Source organism: Lynx canadensis, chromosome C1 (genome assembly GCF_007474595.2).
Source record: "Lynx canadensis isolate LIC74 chromosome C1, mLynCan4.pri.v2, whole genome shotgun sequence".
NCBI lineage: Eukaryota > Metazoa > Chordata > Mammalia > Carnivora > Felidae > Lynx > Lynx canadensis.
Window position 1 is genome coordinate 117,802,895 of NC_044310.1, and position 20,036 is coordinate 117,822,930.

Here is a 20,036-nt window from a genome sequence, read left to right on the forward strand (position 1 = left end):
CCATATCTTACTCCTTCCATTACCTGTTAAGTCTCAGCTTAAACACTACCTCCTCAGAAAGGCCTTCATTGATCACCCTAACAAAAGTACATCATGAAGGGGTGCCTAGGTGGCTCGGTAGGTTGAGCATCTGACTCTTGATTTTGGCTCAGGTCATGGTCCCAGGGTAATGGGATCGAGCCTCACATTGGGGTCTGTGGTAAGCGTGGAGCCTGCTTAAGATTCTCTCTCTCTACCTCTGCCCCTCTCCCCTGCTTGTACTCTTTCATATATATATATGAAATATGAAATATATGAAATATATATATTTACATACATATACATATATATAATTTATATATATATGAAGTATGTCACAAATCTTCTATGTCCTTAGTTATCTTCTGTAAATAGGCAAGGAATATTATTTTCCTTCACATTTTCTTAATTGTAATGTTTGCTTTGCCTTTTTATTGCCTAGCTCCTTTATTAGATTATGAACTCCATGAGGTAAGGGATAAAATCTGATTCATTCAAAGCTGAACAGTCAGCACCTAGGCACAGGGCTTGGCATATATGTATTTAAAAAAAATGTAGAAAAGGACTTAATAAACCTGCTGAGTGGCTCAACGGTTGACACAGGGTGTGTCTGTGGGGTGTGTGGGGGGGTTGTTTCTGCGCCAGCAATCAGCTGTTTTTCACCCCTAGGTAACACATTTGCTTCCCCTGCAGATCTACCCATTTATCCATTTTCCATCCCATCTATCTTCTAGTGATTTCATCCTACATATTTTTTAGAAAAAGTCATAACTTACATTCATTTTAATGCTTGTCTAAAGTCAAAATTTGGGCTCAGGTTATCTATTCAAAGCCTGCCTTTCACATTCAGTTCTCCTTTAAAATATTCTAAAATAGTATCAGAGATACAAACACGTTTACATACACAAATAGATACATTCAGCTGACAAAGCTGAGGAGTACAATAATACATACTGGGAAAAATTTTTTTTAATTTCAGAGACACAGAGAGAGAGAGAGAGAGAGCATGCACAAGTGAGTGGGTGAAAAGGGGAGAGGAAGAGGGAGAATCCAAAGCGGCTCCACGTTCAGCGTGGAGCCCGATGAGGGGCTCAATCCCACGGCCCTCGGATTATGACCTGAGTTGAAATCAAGAGTTGGACACTCAACCTACTGAGCCACTTGGGCATCTCTAAATACTGGAAAATTTAACAGACCTCATCAATGATGTCAATGAGACAGGACTTCAATTCTTGGCTTAAGCCATGAAAAGGGAACAATTATATAATGAGCACTCCTGGACAGTGTTCCTAGTAAAAATAAGTCAAAAGAAAAACAAAGTGGGAAAAGAGACAACATATAAAAAAGTTCTACAAATCAGTAAGAAAAAGACCAACACTAATAGAAATATGGGTAATGGGTAAGAATAGAAATTCACAGGAAATTTAAAGGACATTTAAGTTATGAAACGATATTCAAATCAATCATAATTAGAGAAATATAAAAGTTATTTATATTAGCTTTTCATTTTTCATCAATAACACATTGGCAAAGATTAAAACTTTTAATGCTGTACCACAATGGCAAGAATGTGGAAAACAGGCACATATACATAGCTCGTGAGAATAAAAATTATGCCATCTCAATGTAGGACAATTTGGAAATATTTATCAAAATATAAAATGTAAATGACCACAGACCCAGCATTATTTTATATAGCATTATTTACGGAGATATATTTTATACAATATAAAATTCACCATTTTAAAGTGTATGCTTCAATGTACTTGAGTATATTCACTATGTTATGTAACTATCAATACTAAATAATGTCAGAATACTTGCATCACCCCAAAAAGAAATCCCATACCTAGTAACAGTCCATTTCAGTGGCCCCCTGGCAACTGTTATTCTACTTATGATTACTATGGATTTTACAATTTTGGATATTTCATATGAATGCGATCATACAACAGATGGTTGTTTGTGCCTAGCTTCTTTCACTTAGTATACTGTTTTCAAGGTTCATCCATGTTGTGGCATTTAACAGTACCACATTCTATTTTATAGCTAACATTTAGGTTGTTTTTATCTTTTGGCTCTCATGAATAACAATACTATTAACATCTGTGTAAAAGTTTTCTGTGAACATGTGACTCAGTTCTCTCAAAGGTGTGTCTAAGATTGGTATTGTTTGGTCATATGATAACTCTGTATTCAACTTTTTAAGGAATTACCAAATTTTTTTCCATATTACATTTCTACCATCTATGTAAAAAAAAAAGGGTTCCAATTTTTTTGTATCCTCACCAATACTTGCTATTATCTTTTTAATTATACCCATCCTACTAGGTGTGAAGTGGTATGTCATTCCTTTGATAAATTATATTCTATTGTATGGATATACAACTTGGTTTATTTGTTCATCAGGGGGTGGACATGAGTGCTTCTCCTCTCTATTATGAATAATGCTACTATGAACAGCTGAGTAGTAACTTTTGTGTGTGGACATGTTTTCATGTTTGGGTAAATACCGGGAGTGGAATTGCTTACAGTACCTTTTCACATTATGTCCTGAAAACAAGTATTGTAAGCTCTCTAATTTTCCTGCATAAATGGGCATTGAGAGTATATCACTATTTTTAGTCATACACCATAATCTATGCCCAAAATCATTACACCAATTGAATTACTATGCTATATCTGAGATAAGAGTCTTCATTGTTTAAAATGCAATATATATGAATTTAAAATGTGGTATCTTACTAGAAATGATTAATACCTACCAAGTGTTAATAGCTAATAAGGAAGTTCTGGTTCAAGATGGCAACCTAGGTGAATCCTACTAAACTCACCTACCCCCATGGACACACTGAATCTAAAAGCTACATACAGAACTATTTCCTCTGGAAAAAACCCCAGAACTAGATGAGTGACTTCCTCTCATCGAGTGAAGGAGAAAAAACGCACAAAGTGGGAAAGACAAGGCAAGACACAATCTCACCATAAAACCCAACCCCAGCATGGTAACCCACTCAGGAGGGAACTCACAACCCCGAGCCTCTCCCTGAAGAGCAAAGAGTTTGAACTGCACATTTGGTGCCTCAACCTTTAAAACCTGCACCTGACAGAAGAGACCCCAAAATCCCTAGCTTTGAAAGTCAACTAGAGCCTGTGACCACAAGACTCCCAAGACTAGAGTAAACTGAGAAACAGTTCTTAAAGAGTTAGTGCAAACTCACCCAACCCAGGGCAGAGCAGAGCCAACTGAAAAGTGCCCAGACTTTATGTGAGAGACAGACTTACTTGCTTATCTTAAAGCATGGGCCTAAGGGGAAGACACCTAATTTAACATACGTCGAGGGGGCCCTAGTGAAACACTCTCCAGATACGGAGGCCAGCAGGCACCATCTTTGTACGCTCCCTCTGCCTCACTCCAGGTCACTGGTATCTCTTGGAAAGAAGCTTATATATTCCTTGTTTGGCACCCTGATTTTTTCAACTGCTGCCTAGGAGACACCTCTAGATTGTTCAGCTCTGGTGACCAACGGGGCTGAAGTCTGCAGGTCCCACGGGACTCTTCTAACAAATGGAGAAAGGGTTCTAAACCAGCTACTCCCCGCAGGGCACAGCAAAAAGGCGACAGACTGAGGCACTCAGTCTTTCTGTCAAGGAGGCCTATTTGCTTCTCTTATAGCTGTGGCCAGAGTAGCAGGCTTCCAATTAAATGCTCATCTAAGACTCAACTGTAATCCTCTCAAGAGACCTCAGAGGGCAGGTACTATCTCCAAGTACTCCCTCTGCTATGCTCCAGAGCACCAGTGCCTCCCAGAGGAGAGCTTGTACATATGTCTGGTGCTCTAGTTTTTATGTCTGCTGTCCAGGGAATATCCCTTGATCATCTGGTTCTGTTGCCCAGCATGGCTTGTGTCATGGGTCCAAAGGGACTAATAACAAATGAAGAAACCATGCTTGGCTGGCCACCATTCTCCAGGGCAGAATGCAGAGACACAAGAATGAAACACACCCTAGTCTTTAGGTGAAAGAGGCCTATTTGCTTGTGTAAAAGATCTGGCCTGAGGGGCAGGCTTCCAGTTTGGCACACATATCAGCATTTACTTAGGCACTCTCCGGGAAGGAGGCTGGTGGGTGCCATCTTTGTACTCTCCTTGTCCGCCCAGGTTGTTGGTGTCTCTGAGAAAGGAGGTTGTGTCTGGTGCCCTGGATTTTGTGTCTGCTGTCCAGAGGACACACCCTTTGATAAAGGTTTGACTCTAATGGCAAGCAGGGCTTATGTTCACAGGTTCAAGGGGACAGCAGCAAACGAAGAATTTACAGTTCTTACCTAATTATCACCCCAGGGTTCAGCATGCAGGGGGCAGACAGAAATGCCCATCTCCCAGTATTCCCCTAAAAGATGTATATTTGCATACTTTAAAAACTGCTGTCTGAGGGTCTGGCTTCTAGTTGCCCTGAATCTAGATGCTGACCAAGATCCTCCCCTTTGAGACACCGGCAGGTCTTGGCACATCTTTAAGTACTGGGAGCCACTAAAAATAAATTAGCTACTTGGGAAATCCTGAAAGGTTCCAGGGATAACCAAGAGCTACGGAGGGCAAGGGTGAATGATAAGGTTCAACACAAGGCCATTCCTTCACGACTAGGAGAGGTGGCTGTTTAATCTAATGCATAGAAACCAACACAGTAAGTAAAGCAAAATGAGAGAAAAGAGGAATATGTTCCAAACAAAAGAACAAGAGAAAATATCAGAAAAAGACCTTAATGAAATGAATATAAGTGATTTACCTAATAAAGAATTCAAAATATTAGTCATAAAGATGCTCACTGAGCTCAGAAGAACTGATGAACACTGTGAGAATTTCAACAGAGATAGAAAATATAAGAGAGTATCAAAAAGAAGTCACAGGATTGAATGAAGAACACAGTAGCTGAACTGAAACATACATTAGAGGGGTTTAACAGCAGACTAGATGAAGCAGAGGAAAGGTGAGTGAACTCAAAGATAAGATAGTAGAACTAACCCAAGCAGCAAAAAGAAAAAACAATGAAAATAAGTAAAGATAGCCTAAGAGACTCAAGGGACAAGATCAAGCAGATCAATATTCACAGCATAGGGCTCCCAGGAGTAGAAAAGACAGAAAGGGGCAGAAAACTTATTTCAAGAAATAAAGGTTGAAAGCTCTCCTAACATGGGGAAGGAAACTGATATCCAGATCTAAGAATCTCAGAGTTCCAAATAAAAGGAACCCAAAGAGACCCACTGTAAGATACATTATAATTAAAGTGTCAAAATTAGAAGACAAGGAGACCATCTTAAAGGCAGCAAGAAGAAAACAACTTCTTACATACAAGGGAACTCCCATAAGATTGTCATCAGATTTTTCAGCAGAAACGTTGCAGGCCAGAAGACCATGGCATGACATATTCAAAGTGCTGAAAGAAACAAAAAACCTGCCAACCAAGAATACTCTATATGGCAGAACTGACCTTCACAACTGAAGGAGCATTCAAGAGTTTTCCAGACAAGCCAAAGCTAAAGGAGTTCATCACCACTGGACAAGCCTTAAAATAAATGTTAAAGGTACTTCTTTAAACTGAAATGACAAGGTGCAAATTAGTAACAGAAAGACATGAAAGTATACATTTCACTGGTAAAAGGAAATATATAGTAAAATTCAGAACAATCTAAGTGTTGTAAAGGTGCTAGGTTAATCATGTATTAAGCTAGTACGAAGGTTAAAAGATAAAACTAACAGTAATAACTATAACCACAATAATTTAATGGATACACAAGGTAAAAAGATGTAAATTATGACATTAAAAAGATAAAATGGGGGTGGGGGTAAAAATGTAGAGGTTTAGGATGTGTTCAAACTTAAGTTGTTGTCAACTTAAGTTGTTACAGGCTGTTGTAAGTTGTTTTATGTAAGCTTCATGGTAACTACAAAGCAAAAACCTACAGTGGATACACAGAAGATAAAGGGAAAAAAATCTAAGCATACCACCATAAAAAATCTTTCAAACTGCCAACAAAGAAAATAAGACCCATCTATATACTACCTATAAGAGACTTGCTTCATATGTAAGGATACATGCAGACCGAAAGTGAAGGGATGGAAAAAAGGTATTCCACGCAAATGGAAACTTAAAGAAAGCTGGGTAGCTTTCTATGTAAGACAAAATAGGGGCACCTGGGTGGCTCAGTCGGTTAAGTGTCTGACTCTTGATTTCAGCTCAGGTCATGATCTCACAGTTGGGGGACCCAACCCTGTGTCTGCACTATACGTGCAGAGCCTCCTTGGGACTCTCTCTCCCTCTCTCTCTGTCCCTCCCCTGCTCACACGCTCATGTGCTCGCTCTCTCTCTCCAAATAAATAAATTAAAAAAGAAAAAGACAAAACAGACCTTAACACAAAGACTACAGTAAGAGACAAAGTTATAATGTAATAACAAATGAGTCAATCCAACCAGAAGATATACAATTTGTAAATATTTATGCATCTAACATAAGAGCATATAAACACATAATGCAAGTATTAACAGACTTAAAGGAAGAAACAGCAATGATAGGAAAGGACTCTAATATTCCACTTTCATCAGTGTGGGAGAGTGTGCTGCCAGTAGGGTATCATAGCTACCGAGTCTCCTGGGCAAGGGTGATTTTTTTCATTTTACCGGGTGTCACCAGCCCTCTGGGACACTGACTTGCCTCTCTTCCTTCAAGTACTCACACTTAATGGTAAAGTTAGGAGTAAGCAGTACTAATTACTTACCACATGGCCTGTGGGGAGGGAATGAGCTGACCCACTTGGCTGCTTCTACAGCAGTGTACCTCCTTCCAACAGTCCCCCAAAGTCTCCACAGCCTCCCCACCCCACTCCCCCACCACACCTTGCTCATCACTGAATTAGGCATTCTTCTGAAACTACTTACAGTCATGAACTTTGTGATCTTGGGCAAGTTACTTCACTTATCCGTACCTTCATTTTTTCATATGTTAAGTGGGAATAGTAGTATCCAGGTACATTGTTAGGATTAAATTTGGTAAGATTAAAATACTTAGTGAACAGTGTTTAATATATGTTAGAGTCAGTTAGGCGCCTGACTGCGGCTCAGGTCATGATCTCCAGTTCGTCAGTTTGAGCCCCACGTCAGGCTCGGTGCTGACAGCTCAGAGCCTGGAGCCTGCTTTGGATTCTGCATCTCCCCCTCTCACTGCCCCTCCCCAGCTCACACTCTGTCTCTATCTCTCTCAAATATATATACACATAAAAAAAAAAAAAAACCATTAATACATGCTAGAAATGTGCACTCAGTTTGCCATCTTGCTACAGAAACACTGCTTTTTAAAATAAGATGCTTAAATATTTTTAAAGAACATAAATATATGATTTTAAGATGTGTATAAGCTCACCTTTGAGGCAACCCATGGAAAAATGACACACACAAAAAATAAATGAAATGAAAATGAAAAATGAAATGAAATGAGATTTGGAGAGGGAATCAGAAGTAGGATAGCTACTTGAAACTGAGTAACAAAGATATCAGTACCGTTTGTTGTTTTTTTTTAATGTTTATTTAGTTATTTTGAAAGGGGGGAGAGAGAGAGAGAAAGATAGCGTGTGCAGGGGAGGGGCAGAGAGAGAGGGAGAGAGAATCCCAAGCACACTCCAGGCTGTCAGCACAGAGCCCCACCTGGGGTTCAATCTCACGAACCATGAGATCATGACCTGAGCCGAAATCAAGAAGAATTGGACATTCAACCAACTGGGCCACTCAGGAGCCCCTCCCCTGCTCTGTGACGCCAGGAGGCTCCAATCTCCCAACAGTCTCTAGCTTGCAGCTCTATTTGCCACTGGCCACACTGTAACCAAAGTGGTATATCTAAAATACAAGTCCCATGTAACTTGCATAAAAAAAATCCTTAGGTGAATATAATCTTACAGATTAAAAGGTATTCCATAATCTGCCATACTAGGCAAAATTTTTTTGGTTTTTTTGTTTTGAGGAGGGGAGCAAAGGGAGAGGGAGAGAATCTTAAGCAGGCTCCATGTCCAGCGTGGAGCCCCATGCAGGGTTCAATCTCACCACTGTAAAATCATGACCTGGGCCGAAATCAAGAGTCGGATGCTTAACCAACTGAGCCACTCAGGTGCTCCTACCCAAACTTCATTTTACACCCACATTCTCCTCTTGCTCTGTATTCCACTCATTATTAAAATTTTCTTTCAGTTCCTCAATACAACCTTCCTCATTCTTCATTCTGGAACTTTACACATGACACGGATTCTCTCTGAAACATTTTTCTGCACCCTAAATCTGCCTGTCATTCCCTCCCAAAATGGAACAGGATTAAAAGAGACCAAAACTAAAAACCTAACATTCAGCAGACTACCGAAGAGATTTATGCAACAGACAGTAAAAGCCTGGTTAAGATGTAACAGTAAAACGGATGAATATGACAGATATACTAAGATACATGAAATAAAAACAAGTACTAAAATGTGGCTTGTTGACAGAAGAGTCATCCTCTATGTGGCTTTTCCTGTAGTTTCTCAAACCTGATGAAATAAAATTTAAGAATTCTGAGCATGTAAAAAGAATCTCCAAAAAACAGACCAAGTTTATTCCATGTGCATTATTTTTTTTTACTTCAGTAGTCTTAGTTAGCCTACTGTGTTAGAGCAGTGATTTTCAAAACACGGCTCCATCGACTAGCAGCACTTTTACAGGGGAACTTGTTTGCATTGCAAATTACTGAGCTCCACACCAGAGTTTCTGAATCAGAAACTCTACACATAGGGCCCAGAAATCGGTATTTTAAACAGCATCCAGGTGATTCTGATGTAAGTTAGGTCTGAAAGCCACAATGTAAGGGAATAAGGAAATAGTACTAAAACAGTAAAATATAACCACAACACGAAGTATCAGAAGGATGAAAGCAAAAATAGAACAAGTCAACAGTAACCGATAATATACTCTTTGTCCCATATTGTAATTCACTTTAGGGACAAAACAGCGCAAAAAAAAAAAAAAGTAAATGTACATGTATAATATAATCAGAGGGTTCTGATGAATATCATACTGATAAAGGCCAATAAGGAAGAGCCACCTTTAAGTACTTATAAAATTAAAGAAATTATGCATAATGAATTATTACCACATTACTCATTATTTTGCTCACTCAATAAACATTCACTGACTACTACTATTAAACCATACATTATGCTAAGAGCTAGAGCTATGACAAATAGGTGTGTTTTTTTTTTTTGATGTTTATTTATTTTTGAAAGACAGAGAGAGACAGAGACAGAGCATGAACAGGGAGGGGCCGAGAAAGAGGAAGACAGAATCTGAAGCAGGCTCTAGGCCCTGAGCTGTCAGCACAGAGCCTAATGGGGGCTCAAAACCCCTGAACCGTGAGATCATGACCTGAGGCGATGTCAGAGGCTTATTAACAAGCTACTGGGCCACCCAGGTGCCCCTACAACAAATAGGTTTTAATGAAAGCAGAAAATATTTTGAAAAGTCAAAGCTTTTCTTTAAGTAATTTTGTTTGTTGCACTGGAACTCTTACCAAGGAAGATTCTAAAGAAAATGAGTCTGTATTTGTTGTGTACATGTCACAATAAAACATTAGGTGTCTATATAATTTATCAACTGTTAAGTCCAATTAAATTAATTTGAATGTCTATGTGCCTAAGGGAATATTAGCTCCAAAATCCTCTAAAACTATTACACACACACACACACACACACACACACACACACACACCACATCCATATATATATAACACACATACATGTACATATATATAAGTATATATAACTAGAAAACTTAAATAAAAAATCTCAGCTAAGGATTGACAAGGATTAATTCTTTTAGAACATAACCAAATTCCTTTTGATTGCTGTTGGCAATTTTATTGCATGGATACATCCTCTTCTCAACATGTTCATTTTTCTAAATCCTGTGCATCTATATATCATCATCTCTTGAGAAGAAATGTTTTGTGGTAGGTAGAGTACACTATGATTTGGAGTCTAAATGCAAGTTCAAAACCATTATCAGTGAGTTAATTATCTATGTCATTAAACAAGTTTTGTAAGCCTCAGTTTTTCATTTAAAAAATGTTAACAATTTGTTTATAAAATTGAGAATTTGGTTTACAAACAAGTCTACAGTACATGTTTCACAAACATTACCCTCTTTTCTCTTTTTCAGAATGGTATGCCTTCTGTCAGTCCATTAATTACCCTCAAAGTATTGATGTGATGTATTTTCATATTGACAATCAGAAAGAGGACACTGCTTACAACATTTGTGCCTCACAGGCCTTTCCGTGGATTCATTTTGTCATTTCACAGATTCTTCTAAGTATTTAAATACTGAACGTGCAGTACTGTGGGAAAGACCTGTATAGGGAGTTTTGACACCCAAGACTACTTTCATTAATGCCAGCAATAGCTTAGGCTTTATCTCCTTGGATTAGGATAATTTCTCATGAAAAAATAAGGGTGCTAGATAATTTCTTTTTCATTTTTTTTAAAGTTTATTTATTTATCTTGAGAGAGAGGCAGACAGACAGACTGACAGAGTAGGGGAGAGGGAGGGGCAGAAAGAGAGAGAAAGAGAGAATCCCAAGCAGGTGTGCTGTCAACACAGAACCTGACATGGGGCACAATCTCACGAACCACAAGATCATGCCCTGACCCAAAACCATCAGTCAGATGCTTAACTGACTGAGCCACCCAGGCACCCCTATACAAAATAATTTCTAAGGCTTCTTTTGGGTCTTTGAAATTCTAATTCCAAATTTGGGGGAAGAATGATTTTAGATCATTAGCAAATAGACCCTTGGACCTGGGAATATATCTTATTTGGAAAGGAAAGCTCAAGATAGAAAAGTAAGACAAAATAAGCAAAATTAGGAGACTACAAAAAGATCAACCCAGCTAAATACCTCTGCTTCCCCATATTCATCCTGCTAAAATGTCCTCCTGTACACACACTTATGTATCAGAATTTAAGTTTATTCATTTTGAGAGAGAGAGAGAGAAAGAGAAAGAGAGAGAGAGAGTGTGTGTGTGTGTGTGTGTGTGTGTGTGTGTGTGTGTGTGTGTGTGTGTGTGTGAAAGCAGGAGAGGGACAGAGAGAGACAATCTGAACCAGGCTCCACAATGTCAGTGCAGAGCCCAATGCGGGACTCAATCCTACAAACCGTGAGATCATAACCTGAGCCGAAATTAAAAGCCAGACACTTAACCGACTGAGCCACCAAGGTGCCCCTAGGTAACAGAATTTTATCCCTTGTAATATATGTGATCTCAGTATTAGTCCTTCTAGAATACTTTATCACAGCGGATGATTTTTCATACTCATGGTAGGGACAATGATTCTGAGTAGCTGCTCTTTCTCCTTTGTTGTCTTATCATTTTTCTAATCATTCTAAAGACAGGCTTCCAGCAGGAGAGTGTGACCGATAACTGTCAGCAAGATAACCAGACAACTAACTTTTATTAGCTGTATGTCACACAAAGTGGGGTGTGGCAGACACCTTTGGTGTTGCCTGGCTCACAATTTATCTTTCTGGGAAAGGCTGCATAACTGACATTTCTACTCACTTCCATTTTCACATTCATTTATCAAGAAATAATACTACTCAACTAGGCCCTTGTAGAAGCTCCAATCTCTGGTGAAGGCATCAACTTATATGGAAAGTTTGTTTTTATTTCAGTTCATTACAAAAGTACTTCCTTCCACTGACACTAGCTGGCTCTTGCTTTGTTTTATCCACCTCATTCTCATAGGTTTTCATACAAAACCAGTAAATGATGCCAAGAAAAAGTAATATTTAGGAGGCACCTGGGTGGCTCACTTTGTTAAGCATCCAACTCCTGATTTCAGCTCAGGTCATGATCTTGCGGTTTAAGCCCCGTGTCAGGCTCTATATGCTCAGCGCAGAGCCTGCTTGGGATTTTCTGTCCCTATGCTGCTGTCTCTCAAAATTAAATAAACTTCAAAAAAAAAAAAAAGTAATGTTTAACATCTCACAGTTACCTCTGCTTCCCCATATTCCTTTCTGTTAACCATTCATTCAGAGATCTAGGATTCTGACTATGAGAGAACAAGAGTAAGACATGGAGAGAAACTGTACTTTTCATGTAAGAGTTATTTGTATTTTCTATAGCCATTCTATTAACATTCCCTTATAAACCAAATTCTAAAGCACTGAACCAGAGACCCATTTGTCCAGCCTCCAAATTTTTCTAAACTATAGATATAAAAGGTCTCTTTCAAAACACTCTCCTGTACTAATCAAATGAGTATCATTATTCTTTTGTAAAAGACCCTATCTGTATAAGCATATAACTTTTCATAGAATTCAATATTTCTGTTATTCATCACATGCTACCTTCTATTTCTATAATGTGATTTTTTCCAACAAGAAGAATCATGATTGCAACTATTAAAGAATTAGTAACAATCTAAGTAACTTAATGCCCAAGTAACTGTAGAGCTCTAAAATTTAATCTCTATCTCATTTGGGAGGGTCTCCTTTGAATCCTCCTACTTGGAAAATTTACATTTAACAAATAAGGAAATTTGTTAGAAACAGACTGCCATGAATACCACAAAAAACTAATTTCACTTTAATGGAGGCTAATTTATATTAAGACTAAGATACATTAACATTCAAAAATATTTTTATCTTACTTCAATATTTTAATACTGCATTAATATTTTAAACTTTATGCCCAATTTTCTCTCAGTCAAGTAGCATGCATTAGATTTATAGTTGAGTTGTGTGAGATAAATAAACTGGCACTAGATTTACAGACTGACTTATAATTATGAAAACCTTCAGGAAAAAACTTTATTAATTAAAACACGAAGAAAATGAGGAACAAAGGCAGAAGAATTAGCTCTAATCATTCCAATTAAATTCTTAAAACTTTAACTCACTAATCAGATTAGTAAACATTATAAATCAAAAATTCCTTATATTATGAACAGAGAGAAAAACTGAAATGAAATAAAAGAGAACAGCTTAAACTTACTGGGTTGTCTGTGGAATCGTCAGCCAACTGTAAACCAAAATAATCGCGCTCAGTCAAATCAAGATGCTTGAAGACTATATCCAACAAAACTTGCCCCTGATCATGTTTCTAGAAGAAAAGAAAAGGAAATCAACACTGATAGGCAATATACTTTCACATTTTTGAGCTCCTGAATTTTTATCCTCTTCTATTAAATTGGCAACTATTCCCACACCAATGACTTGATTGAGAATAAAGACTTCACATGTTACATAATACTTAAAAAACAGTCGGACTTGGGGTCCCTGACAGGCTCAGTTGGAAGAGCATGTAACTCTTGATCCCCTGATCATTAGTTTGAGCCCCACACTGGGTGTAGAGATTACTAAAAAATAAATAAATAAACAAAAAAAATACTCTTGACTTTTGTTCAGAAGGTTCAAAGAGCATATAAAAATATGATGACATTAAAGAAAACCTCTGGTTGAAATGGCTTCTGCTTTCAAACTAGTATCATGGGATTTTGATAATTTTATACTGTTGCCACATTAACTCACATATATATCTTTATCATTTGCCCTATTGGCTTTTTTCTAATTTTTTAAATGTTTGTTTATTTTTGAGAGAGAGAGACACAGCATGAGTACAGAAGAGGCAGAGAGACGGAAACACAGAATCCGAAGCAGGCTCCAGGCTCTAGGCTCTGAGCTGTCACCACAGAGCCTGACACGGGCTCAAACCCACGAACCACGAGATCATGACTTTGAGCCGAAGTCCGACGTTCAACCGACTGAGCCACCCAGGCGCCCCTTGTCTTACTGTTTTTATTCTTCCATTTAAATTAGGACTAGAAAGTGACACATTTAACTAAATAAAATTTAGTATTTCTGCATGTAAAATAAAGTCATCAAAAAGCCCCAACGATGATGAAAATTATTTGTAGCAAACTGATAAATAATATTTTAATTATGCAAGTATTCAGAGAACTTTAGAAAAATACCTCCTTTTAACCTCACATTAATTCTATCATGTAGGCATCATTTATTATCCTGCTGTTTTAGTAAAAGCAAGCATAACTTCCCTAAGTTCCACAGTTACTAAGTTTAGAACAAAGCGCATGACTAGGTAATTTCCTAAAAAAAAGAAATGTAATTTGTATGTAAGAGATGAATCACTAAATTCTACACCTGAAATGAGTATTACACTGTTTGTTAACTAACTAGAATTTAAATAAAAACTTGGGGGAAAGATGTAACCAATAAATAAAAACATGAAGAAATAATCAACACATCTGGTAATAAAAGAAATCAAAAGTGGAAAACTATAATGCCATGCCATGAGCAAACAACAATCCAAAAAATCCAATGAATGAGATAAAAACTACTTATTGCTGCTAACATTATAGATAGATACAATGTGTTGGGAAAGCAATCTGAAAACACTAAGAGCAGTAACAATATTGACTACTTTTGGCATTCTAACCTTAGTGACAAATAATTAAATCCCGGACTATGACGAAACAGCTATACATACCACTATGTTCACTACAGTTTTATTTATATAAGACAAATATTAGAAGAAACATGTTAGTAAATAGTGGTATACCTTACCACTATTTTTTCCTCTCACTAGCTATAGCAGTTTGGAAGCTTCCAGCTACATATTAGAATCAAAACTCAGAGCCAAAATAATGAGGACATGTATGTTTTCAAATAATAGAAAATAAAGAGGTACAACAAACTCCAGAGCTGGCTAATTCAAGCAGATGAAAGATATAATCAATCACCAGGTTTCTTTCCATCTCTCTTATCTGCATTCCTGGTATTAACTGTCTTTGTAGGCTGTTACCAAGATGGTCATAGCAATATCAAAATTCATACCAATACATGACAATGTTGAAAAGAACAACCTTCTTAGTAAGGTTACTTTACAAAGAGCTATCCTTTGTGTCTTATTGGCCAGACTGGGTCAAAAAGCTATTTGCAAAACCCGTAAATGGCAGAATGTATGTGCTTCAAGTAGTGACTCACAATGGTGGCTGCTATTTAAATAATATAAATATTTTTTATACTGATACAACTCACTTCCCCGACCCCTCTCCCATTCTCATTAAATTGGTCCAGGATGGAGATCAAGCATTACCCACCTTTTTTTTTTTTTAGGTTTTATTTATGAGAGGAAGAGAGAGAGAGTGAGCGAGCAGGGGAGCGCAGAGGGAGAAGGACAGAAGAGAATCCCAAGCAGGCCCTGCACTGTCAATCCCCAGTGTAAAGCTTGAAGCCACAAACCATGAGACTGTGATCTGAGCCTGAAAACCATGAGTCGGACACTTAACCAACTGACCCACCCAAACGCCCTAAGCATTAGTCATTTTAAAAAGCTACTAAGGTGAGGGGCGCCTGGGTGGCTCAGTTGGTTAAGCGTCCAACTTTGGCTCAGGTCATGATCTCACGATTCGTGGGTTCCAGCCCTGCATCGGGCTCTGTGCTGACAGCTCAGAGCCTGGAGCCTATTTCAGATTCTGTGTCTCCCTCTCTCTCTGCCCCTCCCCCACTCGCGATCTGTCTGCCTCTATCTCAAAAATAAATAAACATTAAAAAAAAATTAAAAGAAATTCTGTTTAACTTTTTGAGGTACCACCAAACTCCTTTCCACAGCAGCTGTAGCATTTCACATTCCCACTAACAATGCATGAAGGTTCCAATTTCTCTAAATCCTTGCCAACATTTGTTACTTTCTATTCTTTTGATTGAAGCTATCCAAGTAAGTATGAGGTAGTACTTCAATATGGTCTTGATCTATATTTCCATAATATCTAACGATGTTGAGCATTTTTTTCATGTGCTTATTGGCCATCTGAACATCTTTGAAGAAACGTCTAATCAAGTTCTTTGCCCATTTTAAAAACTGGCTTGATAACCTTTCTGTTGAGTTTTAGAAGTTCTTTTTATATTCTGGATGCTAGAGCTTTTCTGGATGTATAATATACAAATATTTTTTCCCATGTGTAGGTGTCTTTTCACTTTCTTGATCATAAACTTGGATACACAAAGTTTTAAATTTCGGTGAAGCCATATTTATTATTTCTTTTGATATTATTATCTATGAATTACTTGCCAGGTCCAAGGTCATGAAGAATTACCTATATATTTTCTCCTAAAAGATTAATGGTTTTAGCTCTTAACATGTAGTCTTTTCAGTCTTTTGAAGCTTATTTTTCTGTATGGTAGGTATATATATACCTAGGTAGGGGTGCAGCTTATTTCTTCTACATGTGGGTATCCAGTTGTCTAAGCACCATTTGTTGAAGAAACTATTCTTTCCTCACTGAATCTATCTTGGTAACTTTGTCAAAAAACTGTTGACCACAGATGTACGGAATTATTTCCAAATGTATAGGTTATTTTCTACTCTCAGTCATCAGTTTTGTTTTCATCTCCCATATACTATATAGACTTAGTTCTGAAGAATCCTACAATCCAGAAATGCCAATAGTCGCTGATGAAAACAGGCCAAGAAAACCTGCTTGCTCTAGCCAAATGACCAGGAAAAGAAGGGTTTCTAGCAGCACAGAAACCTTACTGACAATGCCAACTCTACTCCTGCCAAACCCAATGGGAAAAAAACAGAGCCCATCTCCAGTAGTGCCGTGGAAATCAAGTAGGGAACTAGAGTTCCATGTGCCTCCTGGTACTAGCAGGGAGCCAGTGGGAAGCCTGTTCTACCTCTGCCAACCAAAAGCCAAGTTCCAAAACACAGTTACCCCTTAGTAGTGGTAACAGCAGAAGCTGAGTGTGTTACTGAACTTCCATTTCAGCCTTATGGTAACAGGCAGTGTTTAGCTTCCCCCACTGTTACGGTGACAGCAGAAGGTGAGAGGGAAGCCTAGATTTCCACTAACACACCATCCAGCTATAGCAGGTGGCACCTATCAAACAGAAAGCAGGAGGAGGTAACTAGGAAAAAGAACAGTTAAATCGTGAAATAACAGATACCCATGATAAGCTGCATATAAAACTGACCAAAATTAAAAGAGCAAAAGGTTTTAAAATTCAGCTACAGTGTGGAATACATGCATGGCTTTCAATTAGGTCTCTGGATAAGATACACACAAAGCAGAATAAGGTAATTACACAAAGTTTCTAGAAACTAAATTATCATTAGAACAACCCACAAAAGCAGGCCAGGACCTGTATACTACCAAGGTGACTCCTTGCAATAAAGAAGATCGAATACAATCTAGAGTCTCACAAAATATTCCCCAAAATGTCTAGAATACTACCTAAAATCACTCATCATACAAAGAACTAGGGAAATCTCAACGAGAATGAGAAAAAGCAATCAACAGATGCCAACAATGACATGACTCAGATGTTGGAATTACCTGACAAGTATTTTGAAGTAGTCACCTTACAAACATTTCAATGAGCCATTATGAATGCTGTCAAAAACAAAGAAAGAAAAAGAAAACGAAAAGAAAGGGGCACCTAAGTGGCTCAGTCAGTTAAGCATCCAACTTTTGATCTCAGCTCAGGTCATGATCTCATGGTTTGTGAGATCGAGCCCCTCGTTTGGCTCTGCATGACAGCACAGAGCCTGCCTGAGATTCTCTCTCTCCCTCTCTCTCAAAATAAATAAATAAACTCAAAAAAATTTAATTAGAATATTTTTGCAAAGAAACAGAAGATATACAAGAACCAATGGAAATTCTGTAACTTAAAAATATAAAGACTTGATGTGCTCAGTAGGAGAATGAAGATGATAAAGAAAAGAATCAGTGAATTTCAAGACAGATGAATAGAAATTACAAAAAGAAAATAAACTGTAAGAAAGAAAATGACCAGCCCTTCAGAGGCATGTGAGACAATGGAAAAAAATATAACAGTCTTGTCCCTGGAGTCCCTAAAAGAGAAGATAGTTTTGGGATAATAAAATATTTGAGGAAATGCTAGCTAAAATTTTCACAAATTTGGCAAGAAGTGAAAACACAGACTCAAGAATCCAAGTGAATCCCAAGGAAAATGGTTCCAAACAAATACACCCTGAGACACATCATAATCAAACTACTGAAAACAAAAGATAAAGGAAAAAAATCTTGAAAGCAATATTTACCTATACAAAGTGACAATTGAAATTAAGATAGATTTCTCATCTGCAACCACAAGGCCATAAGGAAGTTGTACATAATATTTTCCACGTGCTAAAAGAAAACAGCTATCAACACAAAATTCTTTAGTAAAAGAAAATATTGTATAGGAATGAAAGATAAATAACATTCTCAGAAAAAGGAAAATTTAAGAGAATTTATCACCAATAGTTCATCACTAAGGGAATACCTAAAAGAAGTTCTCCAACCAGAAAGGAAACAGTAACAGGAAGAAATATGGAAAAATGGAAAAGAAAAAAGAACAACAGAGTGGAAGAAACTGGGAAAAATATAAAAACCTATGCTTCTCTTTAGGATTATATTATATTTGATGGCTAAAAGAAAACATTGTAACTTTATCTGACATGCTGCCCAATGTACATAGAGAAAAAAATTAACACAATTGAAAGGGGGAAAAGTAAAGGCCCCTAAAGGCAGGTAGTTTCTATACTTCATTCAAGGTAGTAAAATATTGTTGCCAATATACAGTTGACTCTTGAACAACGGGGATTAGGGGTGCCAATCTCCATTCCTGCCCCACAGGTGAAAATCTGCATATAACTCTCAACTCCCCAAATCTTAACTGGTGACTGGAAGCCTTACTTACTGATAACAAAAAAAGTCAATTAACGTCTATTTTGTGTGTCATGTGTGTTATATACTGTATTCTTATAATAAGCTAGAGAAAAGAAAATATTAAGTTATTAAGAAAATCATAAGGTCGGCACCTGAGCAGCTGACTCTTGATTTTGGCTCAGGTCATGATCCCAGGGTCATGGGATTGAGCCCCACGTCAGGCTCTGCACTGAGCATGGGGCTTGCTCAAGACTCTCTTTCTCACTCTCTCTCCTTCTGCCCCTCTCCCCTGCTTTCACTCTTTCTCTCCCTCTAAAAATAAAATTTAAAAAAAGAAAAAGAAAATCATAAGAAAAAGAAAATAACATTTATGGTACTATACCATATTTATCGGGAAAAAAATCTGCATATAAATAGACCCATGCAGTTCAAACTCATATTGTTCAAATCTCAACTATACTACCATAATTGATATGTAAAAAATGTAATACCAAGAGCAATCATCAAAAACAGCCATGCAAAAAGATACTTTCAAAAACACTAAAAACGAAATTCTAAAAAAGGTTTACATAACCTATTAGAAAGGCAAGAAAAAAAATGAAAAGCATAATAAACAGAAGCCAAGTAATAAAATGGCAAACCTAAGCTCTAACACACAAATAATTACATGAAAGTACATGGTCTAAATAGATGAATAAAAAGGCAGAGTAGGGGGAAAAACCATGATCTATTATCTACAACAAATTTACTTCAAATATAATGATATATGTAAATTGCAAACAAAGGGATTGAAAAAGATGTATCATGCAAACATTAATTTTAAAAACTATACTTGAAAGCAAAAAATTTTACTAGGGGAAAGAAAAGAACATTACAAAATGTTTATGCACAAAAAAACACAGCTGGAACACAAATGAAACAAAAATAGAACGGAAGAAAATCAGAAAATAGAAAAAGCACAAATATAACTGCCAGTGTCAATTTATCAATTGCTAGAATTATTAATAGAAAATTAGCAAGAATATAGAATTCAACAAGACATCAACTAACAACATCTACATGGGACACTCTATTCAACACCAGAATACTCATTCTTTTTGACTGTCTATGGAATATTCATAAGACAAGCCATATCCTAGGTCATTAAATAAACCTTACCAAATTGAAAACTAAAATCAGTGCTCTATAACCATAATAAAACTAGAGCAGAAAACAGTAACAAAGTTAAAAATTAGAAACTAAACACTTGGAAAAT

At 37.3% G+C, this 20,036-nt stretch overlaps 1 protein-coding gene across 2 annotated transcripts in view; it reads right to left on the minus strand.

The window, feature by feature from the left end:
* PTPN4 (protein tyrosine phosphatase non-receptor type 4) overlaps positions 1–20,036 on the minus strand; it is a 226,346-nt gene that overhangs the window by 119,833 nt on the left and 86,477 nt on the right. For both annotated transcript variants that reach the window (XM_030324799.1, XM_030324797.1), the window contains exon 3: positions 13,081–13,188. In XM_030324799.1, the coding sequence (XP_030180659.1) occupies positions 13,081–13,188 (108 nt within the window). The remainder of the gene's footprint in view (positions 1–13,080; positions 13,189–20,036) is intronic.